Below are 26,004 nucleotides of genomic sequence, written 5' to 3' on the forward strand. Positions count from 1 at the left end.
TGAACCACGGGTGAGCCCTCTGTAAGACTTCAGTTATTACTCAAGAAAGCGGTGTGACATTTTGTTTTGTTGCTTATAGCAGCAACTGATGAACTCTGCACGAGAAGACTGACCAGCAGCAGGTTTGGATTTTAGCCACCACAATAACTGAACACAGTGCATTTCACTTTTCAGCCCATGCAGCCCTTTTTTTTTCACTGAGGAAGGAATATCATAGAAATCAAAGTGGATGCAGCACGCATGAGCAAGTTACACATATATAAAATGACATGCATGAAGAGACCATTCCCTAGTATTACCCTGAAATGGTCACTACTTTTTTCCATCAGCAGAAAGAAAGTGGTAGAGGAGCTCATAATTTAGGTTGTTTTTTGTACCTAAGCATTAGCCAGTTCTACAGTGAAGATGATCAGATGCTCCAAATTGAAGTGGAAATCTCTTCTGTTTCTCTTTACCTCTTTCTTGGGCAGTAACAGAGGGGATGACTCATGCAGGAGAAATACTGCTGTCTGGCTATGACTGGAGGTAAAAATCGCCAGGTAGGTAAGCAAGCAAAGAACTTGTTGACTAGCTTTCAGCCACCCTCTCTTCTCACTGTCATACTGACAGGATTGAGGAACACAATTTCCAGTCTCTGCCCATGTCCCTGGTGCAGCAGGGTGAGGTATGACAGGATCCAGATCAGCTCTGGGTATTAGGCTAGAGAAGGCCCAGATTATTCCCTACCTTACCTCATTTTTCCTTTCTAACTTGCACCTTTTCTCTCATCTACATTCCTAAAAAGCTTCTGTGGCACAAGGCAGAAGGAAACAGGTGGGATTACACAACTTCCTTGAACTCTGTACCTTCAAAAGGCTAAAATATTTTGTGATTTTGAGCCTCTAAAACTGAAGACTGACAAAAATATTAATGGATTTTTGTTTTCCAAGATAACAGACCTGTAAGTGTCCAGAAATTTCATAGCAAAACAAGAACACTGAACTCCAATCTCCCTTCTCCATTTTTCACCCCCTTCCCAACTAAGTCACACAGTTTTATCATACCTGTAGACATGGTGAAGAGCCAGGCAGAGGACCAGCCCAAAATACCATTAAACTATCTTACGTGGATTTACACTTGTAACTGAGAAAGGGTGGTTAGGAACTGAAGAAGGTTTTGGGAAGACCCAGTTAAGGGTGCTGGGAAGTAGCAAAGGCTCCCAAGTTAACTCCAGCACAGGCAATGTACTCCATGCCACCAGATCTGAGCTGAGTGACCAGAGCCACGTGCTTGTAACAGGGTCCATCAGCATTCTGAGAGAAGGCAAAGTGACAAACCTGGTCCAGGTGTGGTGAGAACCAGTCAAGTGCAGAACCAGAGGGCCAAAGACAAGAGAGGAGATAACATACACCACGGCTCGGAGAGCTGCATTTAGGAGAACAGCCACTACCTCTCATTCAGGTCCTGAGATCAGCCAGGAGCAGGACAAGAAATGGGTGCTGCCTACAACACAGCTCAGGCAAGGACTAAAGACCCCAAGTCAAGATTACAAGGTGCTCCTGGGTGCATGGGGTGCGGATGGAGGTCCCAAGTGAGGCTGTGCAAGGGCTCTTTGGCCTCTTCATGGCCTCAGGGTCCTCACACTGGGTTTCTTTGCTTTGGAGTCCTTGAACTGCTCCAAGACATGTCAGAATATCAATCCACCACACATTGTCCCTGTTCTTGCATCTCTTGCAACTGTGAAAAGTACAGCAGGCCCTGGTGGCTACTGTGACTGCACTTGTCAGAGAGCACTCTCCAGTAGCAGTGTTTTCTGGAAGCAAATATAAAGCCACTGAGGGCAGCCACAAAGGTCTATGTCACAGGAAAATCTGGATGAAAATGTTGAGTTTTTTTGTGTTAGAGAAGTGATCTGTCACAAATGGTTACCAAATAGCTTTAAGCTGTACTTGGGCAAAAGCCTCTTCTAAGCACAAGCTATTTAAAAAAATAAAATAAAAAAATTGGGATTTAAGCATTTCCTGATTTTAAAAGAAACTGTAACCCCAGGACTGAAATTTTAATGCCAAGTTTTGTCCTGATAAATTTTTAAAAGACTCTTTTTATGAATCTGTTGAAAAATACATTTATATTGAAAACAGCAAGTGATCCTTAACTATAGCATTGTAAATACGACACTGAACCGAGGTTACAGATGGAACAATGATCTATCTCACAGAACAAAGATTGTCAACTACGCAGGATGAAATATTGTAACATATCCTAATTTATTATTGCCTTTTCAACCATCTTGTTATATTGTGAAAGTGTCAAAGTTCAAACCTTGATATTTAATCATTTAACAGTACATTATTCAATGCTGGAGCAAACACTGATGGCATAACTCTCACACCAGTAATATCCACACTGTTTGTCTGATACCTGTTTAATTCAGCCCTGCCTGGAGAATAAAAAAATTTAAACTCATTAAACTGTCTATGATCCCATTCTTTCTTCTTTTTCTGTTTTTCTGAAATAATCTTCTGATGGCTTCCCAAAAACATAAAGACTTTTATTTCTAGTAGATCCTGGAAGATAAACAAACAATAAGGACCTACCTCCTTGTAATCTAGTGACTCCTATTTTAAAGCACATGGCTCCATTTATGTAGTAGTATCTCCCATGTTAAATATTTGAGTACTGTTAGCTAAATGCCATAGATTGCTTGTACAGATTGACCCTTTGGCACCAGCAGTCAACAACTATTTAATAAAAGGTTCTTTTATTAAGAAAGCTTAGCACTAAGAAAGTAAGGCTTGCTTCTGAAAAGTCAAGTGAGAAAAATTCTAATCATTGTGATCAGCCCAAATGACAAAGTTACTCCTCACTGTTACAACAAGGTATGTGGTTGTAGGTCCTCGATAAATCAGGCTCAGGCAGCTGACTATACACCTACATGATGCAGAAAAATTAGGAGTCAAGTAACCATCCTGCTTCTCTCAAAATCTTTGGTTGCTATGGTAGGATTCAACTCCATTTAAACAGCTGGATACTGTCCAGTCACTGATTCGGTCAATAAAATCCTTAAGTGATCATGGATGGACATGATCTTCATAAATACTAAGTGCTGACCGACCCAATTCTGCTCTCCCCAAGAGCCACCTGCAAAGCTTCCACTGACTTCAGTGCAAGAAGAGTAAGATTAGCAGTGAGTATTTTTAAAATTCGATTCCACAGTTCCCTTTCTCTTTGCACTTCTAATTGAATTTGTAAACAATCAAACCCATAAACATATAGCATAGGGAACCAATAATACTTTCAATAATTTATTTTTTTTCTTCAAATAGGCAGTTCATTTACCTAAAATAATTCACTGCCTCAAAGCTGCTACATTGCATTCCTGGACTTAAGAAAACTACCCAAATTATTTTGAAATGTTAAAGAATTAGAGTTCATTGAATCTGCAGAAATGTCAGAGCATACTTCACATAGAGGAGCTCAAGTGCTCAAAAGGTAAGCACTGTTAACCTTATTTTCTTAGTGGTGCACATGAAGAAGAGGGAAAACAAGACATGCTGAAGTCCTAATATGAGAAAGAATGTTTATTTCCTATGCTCTTTGCCATGTTCCAACACCTTGTCAATATTTTGCTCACTATTCCTCCAAAATTCACAGTCATTATGGGGAAGTAAGTCACAGAACTGGATTTGGTAGCAGCCTGCCATTCAGTAGATATATGCACAGATAAATCATGAATGGGTCAGTGCCTATGTAGTTCAGGTATTTACAGGAGCTAGGTCACAGTTTAAGGTACACAGGCTCTGCTTTGGTTTCTATCACTTATCTGCTATGCCACCTTGGACAAGTTTGTTGACTTTCTCAGAAAGCATTTGGTATCTACAGCTGAAGGGTCAGACTATACTATTATATTTTCTCATTGAGGCAAGGACAATGCCTTACAAAATGTACACAGTTCTGGAATGTGGCTTCCTAAAATATACAAATAACCTCACTTTGAATAACAAGAAACTGTTTCTTCCTCATAAAGTTATAAGTTACCATTTCAGGAAAAAGAAAAAAAAATTACACAAATGACTGCACAGAGATGTTCCTGGTGCTGGAAATCATGCACGACAATTAGCTGATGACCCGCAGCAAAAGAATATTACTCTGGTTCCCCTTTCCTTCTTTGGGAAGTGTTAACATCATGTAGTTACAGTTAAAAATTGACTACATTAATCAAGGCACTAAATCCTTAGTCAGTGACTGTATTCCTATTTTTCAAATGATGGACTGCCTGAACGCAGATCCAGCTTCTTTACATATACCCTCTGCTACTTGTAATACCTCATAAATAACCCAACCATCAGCTTGTGGATTCCCTCCAGAAGAGTTTATGCTATAAAAAGCAATTAATATCAATTCCATTATTTACATTTTGTTTACATAAGGTCAGCTGCTACACTGATGACTTTCAGCCCACAGTAACACCTGTATTGACTCTAGAGAACAACTGCTGCTTTAGAGGTAAGTGAATCAAGGTATATTAATTTCATTGCATGAGTCTTGCCATGCCTTCCTTAAACGTGTATGCAGATACAGTTTTGACAAATTTGGGTTTTCTTCACGAGAAATGCAAATAAAACCACATAGGGTCTCCCAGTGTTTCTCCGCGTGAAGCCCAGGCTTGGTTCTCTTCACACAATGGTAATCTCACAAAAACCTGCCTCTCCTTCTCCTCTTCCTTCCATGTTGCCACCAATCATTGTCACTGCCTCCCAACACTGCTCCAAAACACTGTCCACTTAGCCTCTGTACACAGAGCACCCCAGCTTGCATCTCCTTCCTCCAAAACCTTCTCGGGACTGCTGCAAAGGTATCAGTGACTAGGGAAGAATTACCTGGATTTACTCAGCAAATTTTTTTGATTGTACAAAGTGTGCAAACACCCAAAAACGTGACTGATTGTAACTACTCCCTCCAAATGCCACTTGCCTTTCAGGCTTCTAGCAGACGTCATCTTGCAATTTTTGCAGCAGCTGTGCAAGCTCTTAGTGCCCCCAGCTACCCAGCTGGTGGCCACCCCACAGGCAACACATCTCTGCCTCTGACTACTGCATTGCCTGGTTTCAGTGAGTCACAGCAAAGTAGCCAGACTGTAAGCGGGGCAAAGGCACCCCCGTTTAACCCTGCGCAGGGACAAGGAATAATCTTCAGGGTGAGGAAAACAGCTGGGGCTGGTAAACCCTAAGGCCATCAGAGCTGACTCACCAGAGTTCATCTGCCAAAGCGGTCTGACCGCGAGCTCTTGCTCTTCCTGGCAGAGCTCGTTGTATTTGCACAACACTTGGCAGAGCTCTGATCCTGCACAGAGCTGTTGGACATTACAGCAATGTAAACAAGAAATAAAAGTGATGCTAACAAGATACGCTGTGATTTCCATCACTTCCTTCTGCTAGAGCCTCACCAAGGCATTGCCCTACTTTGCTCAGTTCACACCAACCTCTATGAACCGTGAGTAGGGTGAGACCTGCAGAGCACAGCCCAGTCTCAGTGCTGGAAAATCTTTCCTTCCCTGTCTTCAGCTGGTTCCAAGTCTACTTAATTGTGGTCAATCATATACCAAGGATAATGTATCAATGCCATCTTTGATGTGGAACTCATCATCACAAATATAAAACAGATGCACAGGACAAGCTAATGTTACTCGAATAAGCCTTGGAAACATGTTGCTACATACTAGAGGGACTGCCATGGACCTCCACATACCATTCCCTCTTCAAACTGTGTTGCAGCACAAAGTGCAGCAGGAAAACCTAAAAGGTCTAGAGCATACTCCTTATGTGTTGTTAATAATAACAGAGTGGACAATGAAATTACCAACTACATTCCCACAGCAAACTTCCCTGCTCTGCAATCCTCTTTTGATGCTCTAGAGGTGGTCCCATTTGCTATTCAGATTTTAGCCTCCTCTCAGTTACAGGCAGGGCCTGCCATCTCTTGAAGTGTTTAACCACAGCTGCACCATCATCTACATACATGAGCTTATATAAATCCTGATGGCATTCATGTACCCCTTTCTTCCTTCCCTTTCCCCTTCCTCTCCTCCCACAAAAGACTGGGTCAGAGGAGTGTCAGAAGCTTTCTCACACTTAATACCGTTAAGTCAGCTAATTGAATAAACATTTGTTTAACATTTGCTCCTATTTCACTAATGCACTGTGAGAATGAGAAGAATTTTATTCCCCTTCTCCCCCATCCTCCCCCTTCCTCAGGAGTGCCACTAGCTGTTATCGCAGTGACTAATGTGCTGTATGTGGCCATTATAGTCTTCAACTCTGAAATTACACCCAGGATGAACGATAGGCTCTGCCTGTATGCTGATTGGAGTTGGATGATGATTGATTAGAAGAAAGTCAGACTACGTAGCCATGCAAAAAGAACTGCACTAAGCCACAGGCTCAGACACTAAAGAGCATTTCACCAGGAGGCTTCAGAGCTATTAGATGTTTTCATAGGAACATTTCCCACATCCAGGTTCACGCATTTTATCTTTACTCTTTCAAATCCTGAAATTGCTTGGATAAGAGGGGTTTATATATATATATTTATACACATTTCTAAGAGTAGCCTGAACTTTTAGGGGAAATAGAAGAGGCTTTGTGTCAAGTACAGCTAAATCCAGCCCTTCTATATCAAACCCCTGCTAGAAAATTACTGTGCAGATGATAAGGCTCAAAGATATAATAAAAAGTGACTCTACTCAATTTACACTGCAATATTGGTATGACTGAATATTTTTCATTCAGGTGACTGATAAAATCACTAAACTGTATTGCAGATAAATAAAGGAGGCTTCTGTCAAGAATAAACACCATTAATCATGAAGTCTCACCCTCTGAGTGGCTGTGCTATGCAACTGCACAAACGCACCATCACAAGTGGCATGTGACCCAGTGCCTCCTTTCTTCCCCTGGCTCCCTGGTGACGCCGTCTCCTTAGGAAACATTTTCTCTCCCCCTCTTTTTTTTTTTTTTAACTGCCTTTACAACATTTGGAAGTCCTGTAATCTTTCTTCCATTCGAGTGTACGTGCGATTGCAACTGAGATCTAAATTTCAATAGCTAAATTCAGTGATACGTTCTGCTAAAAATTTATCCTATGAGACAAAGTGAACCAATGCAGACTGTGGCTGCATTGCTGTAAATGCAGAGTTACAGTAAGAAGTCTATATTTAAACTGGTTAGGATGAGATCTTTGCAATTCTAAAGCTGAAACAAGTAAGGAAATTTTATCAGCTCCTCCAAGTCCTCTTCCCCTTTTCTCCCAAACACCACATTTTCTTGCCAGCTTTATTACTTAGACTTGCTGTTTTCAAACAGGTGCTGAGTTGCTCTTTGAGCGTACAAATATGTAATTTCTCAAGATCACAAATCTAGCTGAGTAGAATTGATGGGCCTCCTTTCAAAAAAGCAACTTGCATGCCAAAACTGGACATGTGCTGAAAGAAACTGTTACCCAGCAAAAGCACAGTCATACAAAAAAACCCCAACAAACCAACAAGAAACCAGACAACTTAGGTAACCTTTTTGTAACCTGTTTTAGAGCAAGTGATGATTCAATAGTGGCCATGTTATTAAGATGGAATGAAGCAGTGCCCTACACACTAATGAGGTTAAAAAATGTAGTTAGGTCTTCATGTTAAAGGCACTTAGCAAGCAGTTTGCTTGGCAAAGACCAACTGTGTGTTGGAGCAGAGCACTAATCACACAGGCAGGAATCAAATCGACTGGAAGAATTAGGAGACTTGCGGCCCCGAGGAATGTAATTCATGCAGAAAAGCAGTTGTCAGAGTGAGGCCGGGGAACTGTGTGGGAAGAAAGCAAAATAAACAGCTCAACAAAGAAAACAAAGACGCTCAAATAGTGGCTTTTCTAATGCTTGAGTACACTGAAACTTCAGTGGGTGCATATGACAAAAACCTCATCAAAGACGACCTCTATCAAAGCAACACACCGGTGAATGGTGCACTGGTTCAAAAACACTTGGGAAATGCCTGAAGGTCTTTAAAACCCCTGAAGTCGTCGTTAAGTGCAACAGAGAAGTGCAGATACATACTGACTGCAGGACTGGGAGAAGAAGAAAAACATCCAAACGATACACAGCTAACAGAGTTGAACTGGCTTCTGCAGTTGCTCCTGATTCCTCTTCTTGACTAGATCAGAAGAGGACGCAGCCTGAATGCCAAGAGCGCTCCTGCCCATGGGCAGCAACACTCTGGGTGGAAAAACAGCTCTGCTCATTGGGATCCACTCCCGCAGCGTGAGGAGCAGATCACTGCTTCCCCCAGAGGGGCGACCTCACCAGAGAGAAGCTTTTTGACGCTGGTCCTGAGTCTCAAGAAAACACGTGGTATTCACAGGAAGTTTTTCTTGTGATGGGTATGACATGTGACAATAAAATCAAGTTTGAAATCGACTGAAATATGAATTTTACAGATACTTCTGTACTCTCTAAAAAAGTATTTTCAACTAGTGGCTTTTTACTCCCATAATTTAATGTTTTTAATTTTTTAGAGAATTAAGCTTTTAGCAGTTTTAGTATTTAAGTACCTCTCTCCTAATTTCATTCATTCACTGATAATTTTTCTAAACCCTCTCCACCTTGCACTGGAGAACCATGCTCACTTGCAGCATTTACAGCAAATTTCAGCTTCTCTACTTCCCTTAACTCCTTCCTCTCGCTAAGGCAGGCATTCCTTCTCCTGGCAAAGCACTAGAAAAGCCTCTCACATTACCTCAAATGAACACTCTCCTCAACGGCTGTTCTGTGATGCCAAGAAACACTTTTTCCAAATTCAAAACCAAAGCAAAACAGACCCATCAGCTTTAATTTCCAGTGCCTACTGTAAGTCACGTCCACAATCCCAGAACTGGGATTTGGGGGAAGAGGGAAAGCTTTTCTTCAATTTTAATTTTATATGGTAAAATAAAATCGTCACTGTTTAAAATAAAAGCAAGTTGACAATAACACACTGCACTTGCTACCAAAATATGGCTAAGGGAACATTTGACTAAAATTCTAACTTTGAAGGACTACAATCCTGACAGAAACAGTGATGTGAAGGTTCAGCACTAATCATTTATGTTGAGATATGACTAATTTGCTTCACATTTCTGTACTAACATTAGCAGACAGCCCAAAATTGATATTCACAAGGATTAGTGACTATTACTGAACAGAGAAAGCACCAGATAGAATTTCTCACCTAACACTACTATTTGCAGCAGCAAAAAAAAAAAAAAAGTAGATATTTCTGTACAAAATGTTATGTATATATATTTATGTATGAGATACACAGATTAGTTTCTTAAATGTCTCGTTCCCCACCCCACCTCCCCAAACAAACCCATTTGATTTGGGGAAGAAAAGCCATTTCTAGTGTACCTCTCAGTGGCAGCACCATATGTACAGTACGTATGTGCTGTAAGCAAGACTGCAAGTCAGGGAGTGACCCTATGAAAACAAAACAGCTACTGAGCTTCTCCCATCCTCCAAGCATGACTGCAAATACAGACAAGCCACGGATCAGCACCAACATCCATGAGGGCAATAGGATTCACTGGTATATAAAGCACATATGAAAGTTGAATGCTGCAAGTTAGCAGAGTGGAATAAAGATATCCTGCTAACAGTCACTTTTATTTTCTTTGCCAGTATCAAAGGTCCAGGTGTGGGAACTGGTTGGGGTGCAACCAAATCAGAGTGGGAAAACACTCAGTTCTCATGCTGGGCTAAAGAGATGAGGCTCAGCCAGGCCAGCTTCTTTATTTGATCCTGCAAGCACTGAAAGCCATTGTGGTTCTACGTAATCTGCAGAAGAAACAAGTGATAAAGGCTTCACACTGCTGTTCTTGCTCTATTTGTGAGCAAAAGTGGTGTTAAAAAAGCATTTCTTGGGCAAAGCTGTAACCTCAAACAACCTCAAGAATCAGAAATGGGTGGGGACACCACTCCTCCTGTAATCATAGGCAGAAATATGTGAAAAACAGCACCACGTGTAAAGCAAATTAATGTTTTGGCTGCACATTTTTCACATAAGTAGTAAATTCAGATTTGAATTACCTGAGGTAAACGCATTATCTATATGCTGGAAGTTTTAATAGTTCCCTAAATAGAGAAGGCAGCTAGGCATGCAGATGAAAACCTCAAGGTGAACAACTGGCCAACTTAGGACACGTGAGCACCTACACATTTCCTCCCTTAGCACCTCTGCAATTCAATCGTATCACAGAAGTAGAAACACAGTTCCCAGAAAAGGTGTCAGGATGGAAGCTCAACATCTGAGGAACGAGTACAGGAAACCAAGACAGAGGCAGCTACACAAACTGTCTTGGTACTGCCTTAATGATGTATACCGATAGTGATATTCCAGGGTGAAGCAGAGAACACCTGATTGCCTCTGGTCATCCAGCTCCTGCCCTCCCTGCCAAATCTGTCTACAATGTTGTTAAATGGGGCAATTTGTGTTGGTGGCCTCTATAACTGGACTAGACTATCAATCTTTTCTTCCACAGGCCAGTGGAAAAGGCATGATAAATCTATCTGTACAGAGATAGCCCCTTAAATCTGATATGTTTAGAAATTCTCCCTCATGCGAAATACTCCCTAATTTTCTGTTGATCCTTAACACCAGTGGTCACAGCACCTCATAAATAACGCTTTCAAGAAGACGACAGGTCAGTTCATTCCTTCAGAAGCTTTGTATTCCTGACTCATGGACTTCAGGATGTTTTCCTTCTGTGCCCAAGCAGTGTGGGGTCTCTGGAGAATTACCAACATCCCTATAAAGTTGACTATTAATGCAGTCGTAATCTATTGCAGGCTCAGATCTATACATTCGGTGCTGGAAGGGACTAGGCAATACATTTTTGCCTGGTCTTCAATAGCAACATCATAGGGTGCAGCTTCAGCAAAAAGCTTGTCCTAAAATAAGGTCCCAAGTCCTTCATTGGTCATGTAAAGCATCCCAAGAATGAAAATCAAATGGCATAACTTTTTTCTTTAAATAATTTTCTCTATTAATTGATTACAGCAGTCACAAATGTTGGCCCAGCCTACCCTGAGGCACACAGATAAAACACCCACTGAGCACATTTGTTTGGGTGGAATTAGGGTCTTATCTTTTTTTTCCTAGCATCATACAATAGAGGATATGCAGGGGACAGCCAGTTAGTCTCCCACATCTCAGAAGCACAGCAGGCACCAGTTTGAGAGCCTGATTTTTGTTACAAATATAGTCACACACATATATAAAAAATAGTGGGTTGAGTAAGGTGGGACAAAAAGGGAAACGAGGTGTTATTTAACTTCTGTTTTTCCTTCCTTTGGAAAAATAAAAGTCTGAATGAAATTCAATCCATACTCCAAGATGACAGGACATGGTGTCTTTGTTGAGGTAGGGTAGAGTCTAACTCATGTGAAAGATCACATGAGGGTATGATGGAGATACTCTGTGCTCCTATGCTGCAGATGTACTCACATCTCTTCCAGTTTATACCTACTCTTACTTTAGGGACTTCCAATTCATAACACAGAAATTTCACCACTTCACTTTGAAGAAAGCAAGCAAAAAAAGGAGAAAGAAAGATAGAAAGAATGCAAAGACTGTAACATTTCAGTTCCCTTTGAAGCAAAATTTAACATGAGTGGAAGAACTGTACTGAAAAAAAAGGAGTCTGTCACAGTCCAGTACCTCACAGGCCACTGCAACAAGTTTGACAGCAGCCTCTATAGAGTTGGCTTGCTTCTGGTTCACTGCACGTGAATACCACAGTCAATATCTGCTCACTCGACTAATACTGCTGACTACAGCACAAAGAACACAGGAATTTTGTCCAAGAAACCACAGGCTCAGAGACTCTGAATGTGCACTATATTTAGAGCTTGCATTCTTTGTGGCTGATAACAGAATGAGATAATAGACATTTCAAGCAGCAGAACTCTAGCATTGCAGCTATTCTTTGTATTTTTTGGTGAAGCGACAAATTCAGGTAATGATCCACATGTTCTCAATGTTTTTTGCCCATTAATATATTTCCTACTTGTTTTGTTCATGGTTTCCCTCTCATTTTCCATCTTTGTTGAACTATGTGTAGCTCTTTCCAGTAGTTTTAACTGTAAAGAGCTAGAATTGCTTAGTCTGTGAAAAATGCAAAGGTATTCACCCTGTTACGTAAAGAAGATATCTGCATGCACATACACAAATATGCACACTTGTATACACATGATGAGATGAATGATGTGAACCAAGTGTAATCTGGTGTGCTTAGAGGCAATTCTGTTGACTTTCATGTAAATATGCTGGCACACAGGGAGCACCCAAAAAACCCTCAATCATGGCTAGTTATCCCCCCTTCTACAGAAAAATACTATATACATACAACACAGGGCCCAGAGACATGACTTTGCTGGCCATTAATTTTGCTTTCATAATCTCTTTAACTCATGCTGGTTTGGAAGCCTGACTTAGGGAACCACTTCTTGCTGGCAACCAAGAATTCACCTAAGCACCATTACCTACCCAGAGATGGGGTAAATCAGCTAAGCGGTAGTGCTGTCCAGTGCCGACAGATACCTTAACTGCTGATAAACCTAGGAGCTGTTTCTCTGCAACCCATGCAAGAATGTCTCAAGAATCCCTTCCACTGGGTTGGGCCCCACTAGACCAATCTGCGCCACTGCCTCTCAGGTGGGTCTCAGGAACCTGATTCCCTTCAGCAGCAGTGGAGTGTTCCCAAGGACCACTGAGAGCATCCCCTTCTTTTTCCTCCCTCAATATTGTCCTGGGAAGCTGCCATGCAAGCTGTTGCTCCTGCTGAGTGACCATACCATGAGAGGTGGTTAGCCAGCAGCCAACCAGTGGAAGGATGTCTTTCTCATCAAGGCTGGGGGCTGCTGCCTCTCAAGAGCTTTTCTTGACATAAAATAAACAAACCTGGAAGATCCGGGGGAAGTTTCTACCAAAGGATTTTTAACAAACCAAACCACTGTGTTTTACAAGCTTTTCCTTCTACATCAAAAATCTCACCAAAATTTTCCTTTTATTTCAATTGCTGTGACTTCTCCAGCCTCCCCAAAACCAGGCTGGCTGAACAAGGAGAACAAAAAGCCCCTGTTAACGCAATATTTATCTGCTGCTATTGTTTCTCCTTTATAAATCTGTAGTTCCTTGGCATTACAATTAGCTACTCCAGAGAAAATGATTATGTCACAAAGTATTATCCGCCACAGAAAGAGATGAATGATGTGAACCAAGTGTAATGTGGTGTGCTTAGAGGCAATTCTGTTGACTTTCATATAAATATGCTGGCTAAAAATGGGGATGCTTTTTAGCAGTGAATCTTTATTTGATCTAGAATTTATTTGCTAGCAGAAATGAACTTTTAAATAAGATACTCTTTTCTTAATATTGCTTTTTCCTACCAGGAAGTGAGCAAATCTTTAAGAAATATAGAAGAGTTGAATTGAACATGTAGAAACTTAGCTTACCTAAACAAATCCATGTAACTGAACTTAGGTAAAACAGCTACATTCAAAATTATTTACTTATTCTACCAACATTTTTATTTACTTTTTTCCTTTCAAATGTCTCTCACAATAAAAAAAAAAAAAAGAGAATCACGTGTCTTTTTTTTCTGCAATTCAATAATTTGCTTTGCAAACTCTTCCCAGTTTCAAATAGTTTTTAAAACTGCTTCTGAAGCTACCTTGCAAGCCTGCTTGCAAAGGAGAATTTATGATGCACAAGTCTTAAAGTAAATACTATTAAACAAGTATCAACAGCTAAACAAAACGCTGATTCACTACTTTAAATGATGCAATGCTATATACCAAGTGAGAGATCACAGTTCTGGTCTAGGCTCAGGCTTCATCTTCCCAGCTTTGTAAAAGGCCTGGCACTGAATGAAGACTATCTGCTGAAGTTTATGTGCGGGCATATGGCCCTGCTATTTTACTTCTGTGAATTATTATCACCGTGCTGCTCTGTCACTAAGAAAAGAGGCACACATGTTGCTTGCAGAGCCTAAAACATGCATATCCACAGCACATAACAAACTCTGACTAACCTTAACGAGTCACCAGATCACCCTACTTCCTTCTCAGAGACCTACTATAAAAATCCTCCCAAGTATTAGCAGCTGCTTATTCTCGATGCTGCGTTTCACTTCCAGAGACACATTTTCTTGGGTTCTTCCCACTTAATACAAAGTATCTCCCTGCCTACAGAAAGTACTTTCATGGATCATTTTGGAAAGCTGTAACTACAGTCATCCTTTCATGCCCCAAGAGCTTCCCAGCCTTTCTTCTTTAACGCCTCCTGGCTAAACCTTAAAACCTGTTCCAAGTCTTAAAGTAATTAAAGCCAATTCAACGAGTGATGTTTTTCACACTGGGTGGGGCTGCCCTTCCCACTGTGAAAGGATCAATGAACAGCTCTGACAAGCTGACAGACTCCTTGCCAAGTCTCCATCTTAAAGGTACATTGAGGCAAAGCAGCAGGTAAAAGATTTGAGATGCCTAAGCACTAAGATTTTTTTTTAAAGAAATAAGATCTTAGAGATGAAAACGCAAAGGAAAAATCAAAATGTCAGTGAAGGGGTTGGGGAAAACTAAACATCCTATCAAACGTATGGCAAGCAGTTTCTCTCATAATCAAGGATATTTTGCAGAGCCAACGCTCTCATCTTTTCACATTTGGACACCCCACATTGTACTGTGTGCCCCCAAATCAGAGGCTGATGAAAGCTGAGTGTCTGGGCCTGACTTTCCTTTCCTTTTCACCCTTGTGTAACTGTTATCTGTATAAATTAGATATGAAAAAAACGTATCTCAGAATCAGACTCTCTTTTTATCAACCTGAAGCTGACTGCAAGCAAAACACATGCTTTGCTTTAGTACTGGCACATTCATACAGTTCAGAGTATCTGTTCAAGGCATTCGTGTTAGGTACATGCATAATTACCTGCACGTGCAGCATTCCAGGGCACATGACTGCCAAACTGGGACTGCCAAACTGCTGCCTCCACCAGCAGTCAGAAAAAGAGGAGCTTGGAGGAGCGCTGATCCTAGGAAGCTACAAGACAGCAGCTTTATCTTGCAGCTTCCCCGTTGCAAGGCAGCCTCCCCTGGCTGTAAGCATGTGGGTAAAATCAGTGCACCTTCCCTTAGATTTTCTTGTTCTCACTCCCTTACTCACAAGTCCAGGACTAGCATAAAGTGGGATGGCAACAGAAAAAGAGACAGGATGAATGTTTTGGAACATGCATGATGTATCTTGTTGTATATTCAGCCCTGAAACTTTAACTTTCTCCTAGTCTCCTACAACACGTGCATTAACTGGTCTGAGATGCAATCACGTCACCACCCTACAGCTATCCCTGATTTTGCCACCTGGCAGTTGACCCCCACCCCCCATCTCTGCAGAAGTCTGCTTCCTTCACAGCCTCTTTAGTGGTGCCTGGAAATACCAGGTAAGGTCACCTTCAAGGGCTGTCCAACACAACTTTGAATGGAGCAGACTGAAAGCAATCTGTTAACAAGACTCAGAAAAGGTGTATGAATGAATGAATAAACAATAGCAGCTTCCTAAATAGTTGAGGTTAAATCCATCAGCAGAAGTTTGCCTCTGCCCTAGGACCTTTTTTTTTTAATTAATAAATAGAAACTCTCATCCTGGCTAAGACAGATTTTTAAAGTTGTGGCATAATGGTTATTGCACTTGTGCTGTCATAACAATAGTCAAGGCACCCATATTCCTCTGATGTTCACTGCTATAAACTCTCCTTTCAACAAAGCCAATGTCAACAAAGACAACATGCAACTGTTGGAGTTAGCTAATTATAAATCTATGATTCAGTTCTTGAGGAGTAAAAAGAAAATAGCATGCTCCAAGTATAGTTCAAATAAATACCCTCAGTAGTAGCATGATTTTGAATAGTGATTCCATCGCACACTATTGGATGGCCTAGCAAATGTCAAGGAACAAAACCTAGTTAGCTTAATTTTCTCCTTTAGTAACTTACTTTAGAAATCAATTTTGAAAATTAAGAAAGAGCTAGATTAAAAAAAACAACAAACAACAACAAAAAACAAAGCCAGAAGCAGGATTACTAAAGCCATGCTTCTTTTTCTATGTTTTAATCATACAATGTTTAAGAAGTAATTTGGCTTGGTAGTTCAATAAAAAGTAGTGAAACAGAATTACAGTTTACTGGAATATTATTTAAAAACCGTGATTCGTGACTTGAATTTGAAAGCAAACAAAAAAAAAAAGGAAAATGCAAGCTCCAGCTCCAATTACACTGTTCACATGTTGCCACCAAAGAACAACTTAAGTTTCACTCATCTTCCCTGAAGTATAAATCAAAGATGTACTGTAGAAATTACAGGATAACCAAACAGTCCTAACAAACAGGTTTTGGTAACACAAAGCGACACATTTCAGTACATATTCATAAGGGTTGGGGGTTATTATTGGCCTGTAATTGCAGTTGTTCTAACACCTAATAAGCCATGGCTGAAAAAACAAAGGCAGGTTAATTTGTGATTTCCTCTACTCATTCAGAGGCAAATTAAGTGTCAAACAGCTAATACAGAACATATTTCATTTTATGAGATTTTAATTTAATTCTGCACCATATCGTTGATGCCTTAATGTAGGGTGGTTTATCTAAGAGGAAGAGCAATTTATAAACCTCTTTCAATTGAAATCTTTAATGATAGGATACGATAGCATAATTACAGCAATGCCTGCTAGTCCTACTACACATAAGCATCTGTCAGCAATTCCATCATAAACATAAACCCTAATTTTAGGGGTTTATAACTCAAATTACAAAATTTGGCTCCAGGCTGAAATTCAGGATACAACAGTTCTGCCCATCAGCAATTAAACTACAAGAATTATAGATATGGATACATACGTATATTTAGAGCTGTGAGTAAAAGCCCTGTAACACCTTAAAAAAATCCTTTCTTTTTTCACTTGGCCATTTTTGAAAATTATGTGCACACAATGTAGGCACCATATGGACAAGGCCCTCTCTGCTTTTTTTCTGCACTTGTAGTATACCTGCTATTCCACTGAGGCTTGACAGGTTCTGGAATACATTTCCAGGATCTTGGACAACTGGAATGATGACTATTTTTTGCCATTTTTTAAATGTATGTTGCACACACATTTGAGAGTTTTAGAATGCTGAAGAGAAAACCACTCCTACAGTAAAGCAATGGATGAAACTGTGGGTAAACATTTACATCCTGACTGGTATTCTTGTTATGTTCTACCAGAATTCTCAATAACTTCTCAGATCCAGAGCTTTTTTTTTTTTTTTAATGGGTGTTAGAATAGTAGTTCCAGTTAAATGATCCCAAGTCTAAGGCTCCTAAGTGATCCTCTCACCAGGCTGTGCAAAACTTGCAAGAAAACTGCTGGGTGTCTATCCCATACATAGATTAAAACGTATTCCTGAAAACTGCAGAAGTATGACAGAACCTTAATATCTACAAATAAGCTGTTCAAGTCTGAGAGTTGGGGGGTTATTTTAAGTTGCTTAATTGCCTATTTACATTTAATTACACCAACCGCAACGGCTCCAAGGATCCACTGTAGCTCATCATTTCAACAGTGACACAAACCAAATGAGTGGAAGAACTGACAGAAGTTAATGGAAAAATAAAAGGCCAGTATTGAGGAAATTTTGAGTTTAAACCTTGGGCTGGTATCTGAGTGTATTCCTAAAGCAGTTGCCTGCAGTCGTATCACATCATGCTAAGATCTCCTGGTCTCTAACAAGCCTCAGCAGAGCTCAGCTGAATCACTCCTGCAGCGTGGGGAACGGCAGGGACTGGAGGCGTGTGGCACCTTTCTGCAGGAGGGGCACTGGTTTCAGTGGCGGAGGGGGCTGCCACTGAACACCACATGGGGCATGAAGCTGGACATTTCCAGCTTCTCTTGGGGCTGTTGCACTGGTACTTCTAGCAGTGTGAGCTGCCTGTCCTGATTTTCCACTGCCACTCAACAGCCCTGCCTGGGGACACAGGGTGTCACAGTATATGGCGGGTTCATGGGACTCAGGCTCCAGAGAGGACGCAGCACAGCAAGCACATCCAGGCAGGGTACCACACAGCATGAGATCCAGAAGCCCCCGTTAAGGTTCAGAGGGGGTACCCAGGCTCTGGATAACAGTCCTGTGCTGATGCAGATTAAAACATTTCCTGGAGCTCCCTACCCTGGTTGCCTCACACCGAAGACAAATTCCCCATTGCTTCAGGAGCAGGCTGATCTTCCTAGATCCCAAAAATATCCAGGCAGAATATTCACTGCACTGCAAAATCTAGGATGACTATACAATGACTCTGTCTGAGCCTGCCACCTTCAGCTTACAATGGCTTTTAGCAGCAAATCTAAGCATGTATTTGAGTATATATTATGATGTGGCTGACTGTGGTGTAAATAGTGATGCATCAGAGGAACTCTGAGGAATAAATCACAAATTTCTGTACCCTCTCTTTCTATAAATACCCACTTTTCCTCTAATGCCCAAGAAGACTGCAACACAGATTTATTACTTACCTCCAGGCAATTTTGCTCTGAAATTACAATTCAGTAATAGAAGACTGGCCCAAAAAAACTGTTAGTAAAATATTGTGTTTGTACTTGGGCATGTAGTTAGGATTGTTAATATCAATTAATTCTGCTCACAGAGGAGGACTTGTTTTAAAACAACTTCATTTTTCTTCTGCATATATGTAATTACACAGCTGTAACTAATAGCCATAGCAAAGCAATCTGCCATCTAAACAACTAGCATTATTCTTCGAAGTATTACTTGTGCTTCTTGTATTTTCTCAGTATGAGAGGTGATTAGTAGATATGATTAAAAGTATATATCAAGCCTTTTAGCCAAGGACCAAGCCCTGCTTTTTGGCTCCATCTTTAATGAAATACAGCAATTTTCTGGATACAACAACTGTTTTATTCTGCCATGCTGATATCCGTCTCCCCATAGAGAATACGATAAAATTTATTTCTACAGGATTTCACCACTACTACCCTTTCCTAATGCATGTTATCACTGGTATTCATTTCTTCTATCCTTGTGTAAACCATGTGCTCTCTCACATTTGCCATTTTGTTTGGGTGACATTCCCATCAATCAACTGATTGCCTGTGCGTGCACACAACAGGCATGCACAGTGAAAATTTACCAAAAATTTCATTACGCTCCATAGCACAGGAAAAAAAACAAACCTTTGGCACGAAAGGAAATTCTAGCTATCAAAAAACCCAAACCTAATACAGACAAAACACACGTTTTGTCTGGCTGTATTTCACAGGGATCAGCACTTTCTAATTTAGTATTTATAGAACAACAGCACACAGAATAAATGTCAGCAAAACATACAGGTAACTCTTGCCAGCTACGTATTATAACAGGAACTCCTCACCAGCCTGGGTTTTGCTTCCCAAGCAGATAACCTGGGTAAATCTCACTCTCTGGCAAGACTGGCAAAGCCCTCCAGGTGCACGGCTTGAAGCACTGCAAGGGTTCCTATCCTTGCCAGTTCTTCCAGGCAGCTGAAGCAAGGGAAATACTGAATACTCACACATGCAGAGGAGGAATGGGAGATGGTTCATAATGGTAGCGTCCCTCATGATGTCTCGCATCAATTGGTACAGGAGGGTGGAATGCTGGAAAGAGGTGAGGCGGATCTGAAAAAACAAACGAGGTTCCCGGATCTGAGTATCTCCAACAACTCGTTAAAAAACAACATTCATAAAAGGTGGAATAGATAGTGAAAAGCATGTGTCAACAGTGCTACAACTTACCAAGATGCATTCTCCTTCCCTGCTACAGTCAGGCAGGTCTGTCTGAGACTAGAGTTTGGCCCTCAGTGTTTGCATGAGTATGTATTTACTAATTTTAATATTCTCTTTTTATGGCTTAAATTAAATAGAATGTAAAGAAGTCTTCAATAAATAATTACGTGCCCATATGTGAAGTGTCAGATCAAAAGGACTTTCAAACCTTTCATGAGCATTACCAATTTATTTATTTTTTATTAAAATGAGAAAAAAAACCACATCCCAGGACAAAAAGCCTAAGCAGAGAACACAACACAATTTGAAAAGCGTCTCTTCTGACAATGTACACCAAATCCTACCATGGAAAGCAAAACTGAAGCAGCAGGCTGAGAAATTACTATCTGGAGTAAATCAGACAACAGAGTTAAAAGAGAAATGCAGTTGAGAAAGGCTGTACTGGAGATGCTTAACTGCCTCATGCTGATGGCTGCATCCAGAGGACTGTGCCTGTGGGCAGGGAGACCCATTTCATACACAGCTCTTAAAAAGAAAGGGTGCTTTCTTTGTCCCCATGGCTGGGGACCCTGGGACCCACGGCTGCATTAAGCTCCCCCACTCCTCCAAGGCTTTTGCAGGACAGGGGGTTTTGCAGCTGCCAGGGCTGCCATTCCCTGCTGTTTCCAGAGAGCCCGGGCTACAAGGCTGACAAAAAGGGGAATGTGCCCCCACTGCCCCCACAGGCTCTGCCCTGAGGGGCCAAGCACTGGCCCACAGCTCTCCAACTGCTTCTGCAGCAGGATTCCCTCCCAGCTTTGGAGGACCAAATGCACACCCACCACAGCTCTCCGTGCCAGCACACCAGTGCGATTTGTGTGCCTGAAAGGAGGTTATTGTCCACCCGTGTTGCTCGTCGCTGCCTCCCAAATGTTCAAAACGAGATGCTGAGCATCTCCAGTGGCATGGAACAAATCGATCCTGCCCAATTACTACCCTATTACCACTTGGGATGAAGTCATATGTTTACCCAACACTAAAAGCTGAGACATACGGATATTAGGTCATGTCATGGATTTACTAAAATGCTTCTAGAAAGGAAGAAAACTTTAATTGTGCACTGGCAGTAAAACTAACCCTACTCTGCTTTTGCTTGCTGATCTTTAAGGTATCTTCTCTTTGAATTTCCTGCCTTTCCTATTCAGCAAAATGTAATCCTCCTCTTAAATTATGTTATCTGTGAAACCAGTTCCCTCACTCCAACTAGAGATGGCTAAAAAAAAAAAAAGGGATTCCTCCCCCACCCCCCTTGTTTTTATCACAAGTTGGTTTGGTTTATTACTATGTTTAGAAGCAGGAGAAAGAACTAGAGGAACAAATCTCACGGCCCTGAGGGAGTAAATGGAGGGGACGAAGGAGAAATCACATTTCATTCTGATGAAATATTCACAGTATTTCAGGAAAATCTGGAAACATCTGACACAGCCTGTCCAGTTTCATGGCTTCATTTTGTGAAACACAACCAGCATGTGACCAGCCACAGCACATTACTGTCATTTACTGACTCAGCATTTAGGTACCGTAAATGCAAAATAGTTGTAGCTTACTACTACTGGGAGCTCAAACTCATGTTAGCTTTAATTCTGGTTCTGCTGCACTAGCTGGACCTTGGCATGCAATCTGTTACAAGCTTCACTCCCTACGCTGAGCACTCCTGGGCTTCAGCAGGAGTAAAGGTGGGTCACAGATGACCAGATACCCCTGCGAACAACTGCCATCATCCAAGTGGAGGGTGCTTGCTACCACCTCCTTAAACACATTCCTCAAAAGCCAGCAAGGTGGAGAAGAGGAAAATGGGCATGAGAAGTGTGTTTTAGTACCCTTCCTGCCTTGTTTCCTACTTCACTGGCATTTGGCTACAGCAGCATAAGCTAAAGGGAGAAGGTCTTAAAGCAGATGTCTAGCACTTTACCATAGAATCTGCCACCATTTTTTCAGTGAACAAGGAAGCTGCACCCTCGTAGATGCACAGAAACATCCTTCTATGCCCTATGTGTCTCCAAAGATTGAGTCTGGGGAGCACAGGAGAGACCACAGAGATGTAGTCACCTTTATTCTTGTCAGACAGGACAGGCAACACCTGGCCAAGAGAAGCAAGCCTATTCAGGATGTTGAGACTCCTCAGTGTCCCTACCCTCACCCAGACTGACAACTTACCCGTTAAAAACAGTCCCAATATTTATGTAGCAAAACATCATTTTACCCTCCTGAATGTGACAATCTATCTTCTCTTATCTGGGAAATGGAAAATGAATATTAAACAACCCAAAAAAGGGTACTCCTCTTTGTAGGGCCTATGCAGTGTAGAGAACCAACAAGCAGTATTTAACACCTATAAATCTCCAAGAACACCTTTTTGAGACCTCTCACATTAAGTTCCTTTGTATATCTTGGTTGCATCTTGTTTGCAGTTTCCATCTGGGAAACAGCCGTACTCCATCAGGGTACAGGGAGCTGTCTCCATCAGCCCTGCACCGACTGGAGCAGAGCTGCATATCAAAACCCAATATAATTATCCATCTCACAGTTTATTATTTACACATGAGCAATACAGCTGGTGAACATCGTAACTCAAGTGTATGTGTAATAAGTTACTACCCTGTAGCCATCTCTTGTTGCAACCCTTAAGAAAAACCACATGATGACTTTCCCAAAGTCAGGCTAAAACTGCTGAAGCAGAATAAAGTGCCACTAAACCTGGCTACCTCCTATTTATCATATAATTTCCTGACTGATGGTTCCACAAACCAGCTGCTAAGTGTTGTGTACTCTACTGTCAGCAGACTAACATGCTAAATGGGAGACAGGGAGAATAATGTGCAAAACTAGTGGAGTCAATTTTACGTAGGGAATTCAAATTCTGCTGTGTTTGGGTAAGCCCTCAGTACAGAGGTAGGCAGTAAATTCTACGTGCTTGGGGGTCCAAAACCACACAACTTTGAAAAGCATTGAATATTTATATGGAATGATTCTTAAACCAGAGACCTGCCAAGGCACCCATCATCCAGAGCTTCACTTGAAATGCCATAAAAATGTAATCGGTTGACATGTATTTATATGGAAATACATAGTAAGAAGTCTGCAAAGCAGTAACTCAGGCTGTAAAGAGATCCGCGTTGCTTCTTCATATCCCACCCAGTAACTGTTTCATTAAAGGCACCATCAGAATGTTGCAGGCACATTCTGCCACTATTATTTATGCTGTAGCTGAGTAAAGAATGAGTGAGACGAGACTCACAGGCTAGAATTGAATCTGGACCTACCCAGCTCCTGGCTGTCTGTGAGGGATGCTCTGCCTATCTAGAAAACTTGGGGTCAACTTAGTAGAAAAGACAGGATACCTGTCTGGTAATAATGACATTTTCACATTTCTATGTAAAGTGTGAGGAACAAAGCTCTTACCTTTAGCAAAGAATAACTCCTCTCACCAAAAGAAATCAACAAGATCTAACTTGCTGTTCTGCTAGGGAAATTATTTATTACCATTTGCAACTTAAACATTCTGGCTGAGATGCAAACTACCACAGCACATGCCAAGTAATTTTCTTACGGACATCCAAAGGGAACTGTGAATTCCTGGACCAATCCTTCCATTACATCCTTGCAGAGACTTCCCAATTCAAGTGTACAGTAAAGGAGTTGAGATGGACAGATGCTGCCTGTGTATTTGGAGCCCTCAGCTGCAATTCATCAGAAGTATCTGATTCTGTGCTTAAATTTCATTATTTTCAAGAACTTGTAAGGACATGCCAAGGCACTGGAAATACACCTAAACATATTCTCATGCACTGCTGAACTTGGTAACTGTTGTCTTCTGAATTCTCTGCTGCTTAGTACTGTATGCCTCCTTTGGATGCTCTCCTGTGTCCCTCATAGCTAACAGGGTCTCCTCAAAACAAAATGGGAGATACAAGTACCTGAATTGCTACAAACTCATCAATTTCAGCACTGTGAGATTTTCTGGAAAATATGTCAATTTATGCTGACTTTTGTTGTGCAAAATGCATCTTTTTATTTCTTCTTCAAGAATCTTTCATGCCTTCCTAAAGAAAGTGAATAGTATCATCTCTCAAATTACAATCACTCCGATACAGGAAAAAAGAGGATTCCTACACTTCTTCTTTGAAAATCTGCAACCTAGGGCTCTGCTGCTGCAGCATCAAGGGAAAGACACTGGGATAAATCACAGGGCCTTGCGGCTGAACAGCAAACCTGAAGTCAGATGAGATGTAGCAGGCAGCAGCCATTCTCTGCAAGATTTGGTGGGAAGTAGACAATGCTAGATGGCTCAAAGGTGCTGTGCAGCGCCTTAAGACAATAGCAAAGAGGTCTGACTGTTCCAAAGCTCACTGAAGTCAAGGACGACTTTTCAGTAGACTGCAGTCTCTCAAAAAAGCCTTGCTCAGTTAGGGGATCACTACATTTGGAAAGTTTGGCTGCGGTGATAAGGCCGGTAAAACACTTTGCCCTCAGCTAACCAACTTACTCAAGCACCTTGTGATTTCTGCCAAACCCCTGAGGAAGATGGATGCTGAAATGACAGGCTGCATTTTTCAGCATGTCAAAGAAAGCCTTTGCTAGTGTAGAAAATGCCTGCATTGGCTTGAACGTGCCCATTGTGGCCCTGATGCCTGAACTTGTGTTGTGAGATGAGGGACAAGAAAACACAGGACTCAGGTCCAACATAGGAAGCCCTTGGTATGTTTTAGCAGATTTGTCCTCAGGACAATCAGCTCACCAAATTAAATGTCAAAACTGAGCCAGGTGCAAAATTCCACCACAGATATACCTCACTGGAGGTGAAACCTGTTCCACTTAAATTCGTTATGGTCTCAATGCTGAACTTGGTGGTACTGAGCTTTCACACCAGATGCAACAGAAATAATTATAAGGCAAAATATAGCCTCCTCCCTAATGTCTTTTCAATATGCAGAACTGTTTTGAAGAGTTTGCCAACAGATTTCTACACTTCCTTCAGTTCATAAGCTGATCACCAGATGGGATTTTTCTAATATTCAGGTTTGCAGAGTCCCTAAGGGCACCACTGTTTCTTCACGTATGTTCACTTCAACTGATCTGAACGTAATGGTATTGCCAGGTTTTATGGCAAGAACTAGGTATTTTTTTTGCCAAGCAAACATCCTATTTTGGATTTCTGTTTAATTACAGATTGCATTAGGGCTCAGTAAGAGCACATGTTGTCTTTGGGGGGTTTTTTAGTTCTCTTTGAAAAAGAGGTGAGTTATGTTCTCTATGTATGCTTATACAGAGGCTTTAATCAGGAAGAAAAATGGCTGAACCACAGCCACACATTAATGCATGCACTTAACTTCATGCACTTTAAAGAGTCTCCCTATGGTGACTGAGGTCGCTGCTTCAGCGTGGCTGGTTGCCATCTGAAGCACTGCTTATTTGCAGGCTTATCCACAGATGTGCTGCAGCCAGTTATCTCAGGAGGCTTTTCAGTGTGCAAGTGCCTGTGTGTGCACACGCTTCTAATGTGGCAACTATCATGTTGACATGGACAAAACTACTCACGCTCTGCATCCACAGAGAAGGAGATTTTCAGTAAAAAAAAAAAAACATCGCAAAACTGGAAAAAAAAAAGCAAATAAATGGATAAAGCAAAAAAAAAATGACAGAGGAAGAGTGAGAAAAAGAAGTTTTAATTGGTAAGTCTTCTCCATTTCACTAAGGCTAAATGTTAATTGTTGTAACATACCATAGATATAACACTAGCAGAGAAAAACACTATTTTAAATTGGATCACATCCTTTCCATGTGTTTATGTGTATTAATGATGATCAGACTTCCCCTTACTACCCTCTATTTGTGCTTGCACAACCTATTCACAGATCTTAAAAATAAACCACAGGAGTTCAGGCCAAACCTCACGAGCTACAGCAGTTACAGCCCCGTGCCTCTTGTTATGCCTGAAAAATAATTTCTACCTTAGCAAAACCAGAAATTAAGATTTTGGGACATCTCAGATCCCTGCCATCCATTTTACGACTTTTTTAGTTTGTAAACTTAGATACCGTGTGGGAACATGTTTTATTGCTTTCAGTAGTTCCACAACAACCATCATGCCAAACAAATGAAGGAGGAGCAGTTATTGGTGT

The 26,004-nt window shown here is 41.2% G+C and overlaps 1 protein-coding gene across 2 annotated transcripts in view; it reads right to left on the bottom strand.

Annotated features, from left to right (window-relative positions):
- GLI3 (GLI family zinc finger 3) overlaps positions 1 to 26,004 on the bottom strand; it is a 195,044-nt gene that overhangs the window by 74,650 nt on the left and 94,390 nt on the right. For both annotated transcript variants that reach the window (XM_010001524.1, XM_010001523.1), the window contains exon 3: positions 19,630 to 19,735. In XM_010001524.1, the coding sequence (XP_009999826.1) occupies positions 19,630 to 19,735 (106 nt within the window). The remainder of the gene's footprint in view (positions 1 to 19,629; positions 19,736 to 26,004) is intronic.

The sequence above is a fragment of the Chaetura pelagica genome, unplaced genomic scaffold (genome assembly GCF_000747805.2).
Source record: "Chaetura pelagica isolate M959 unplaced genomic scaffold, ChaPel_1.0 scaffold7, whole genome shotgun sequence".
Lineage (NCBI taxonomy): Eukaryota > Metazoa > Chordata > Aves > Apodiformes > Apodidae > Chaetura > Chaetura pelagica.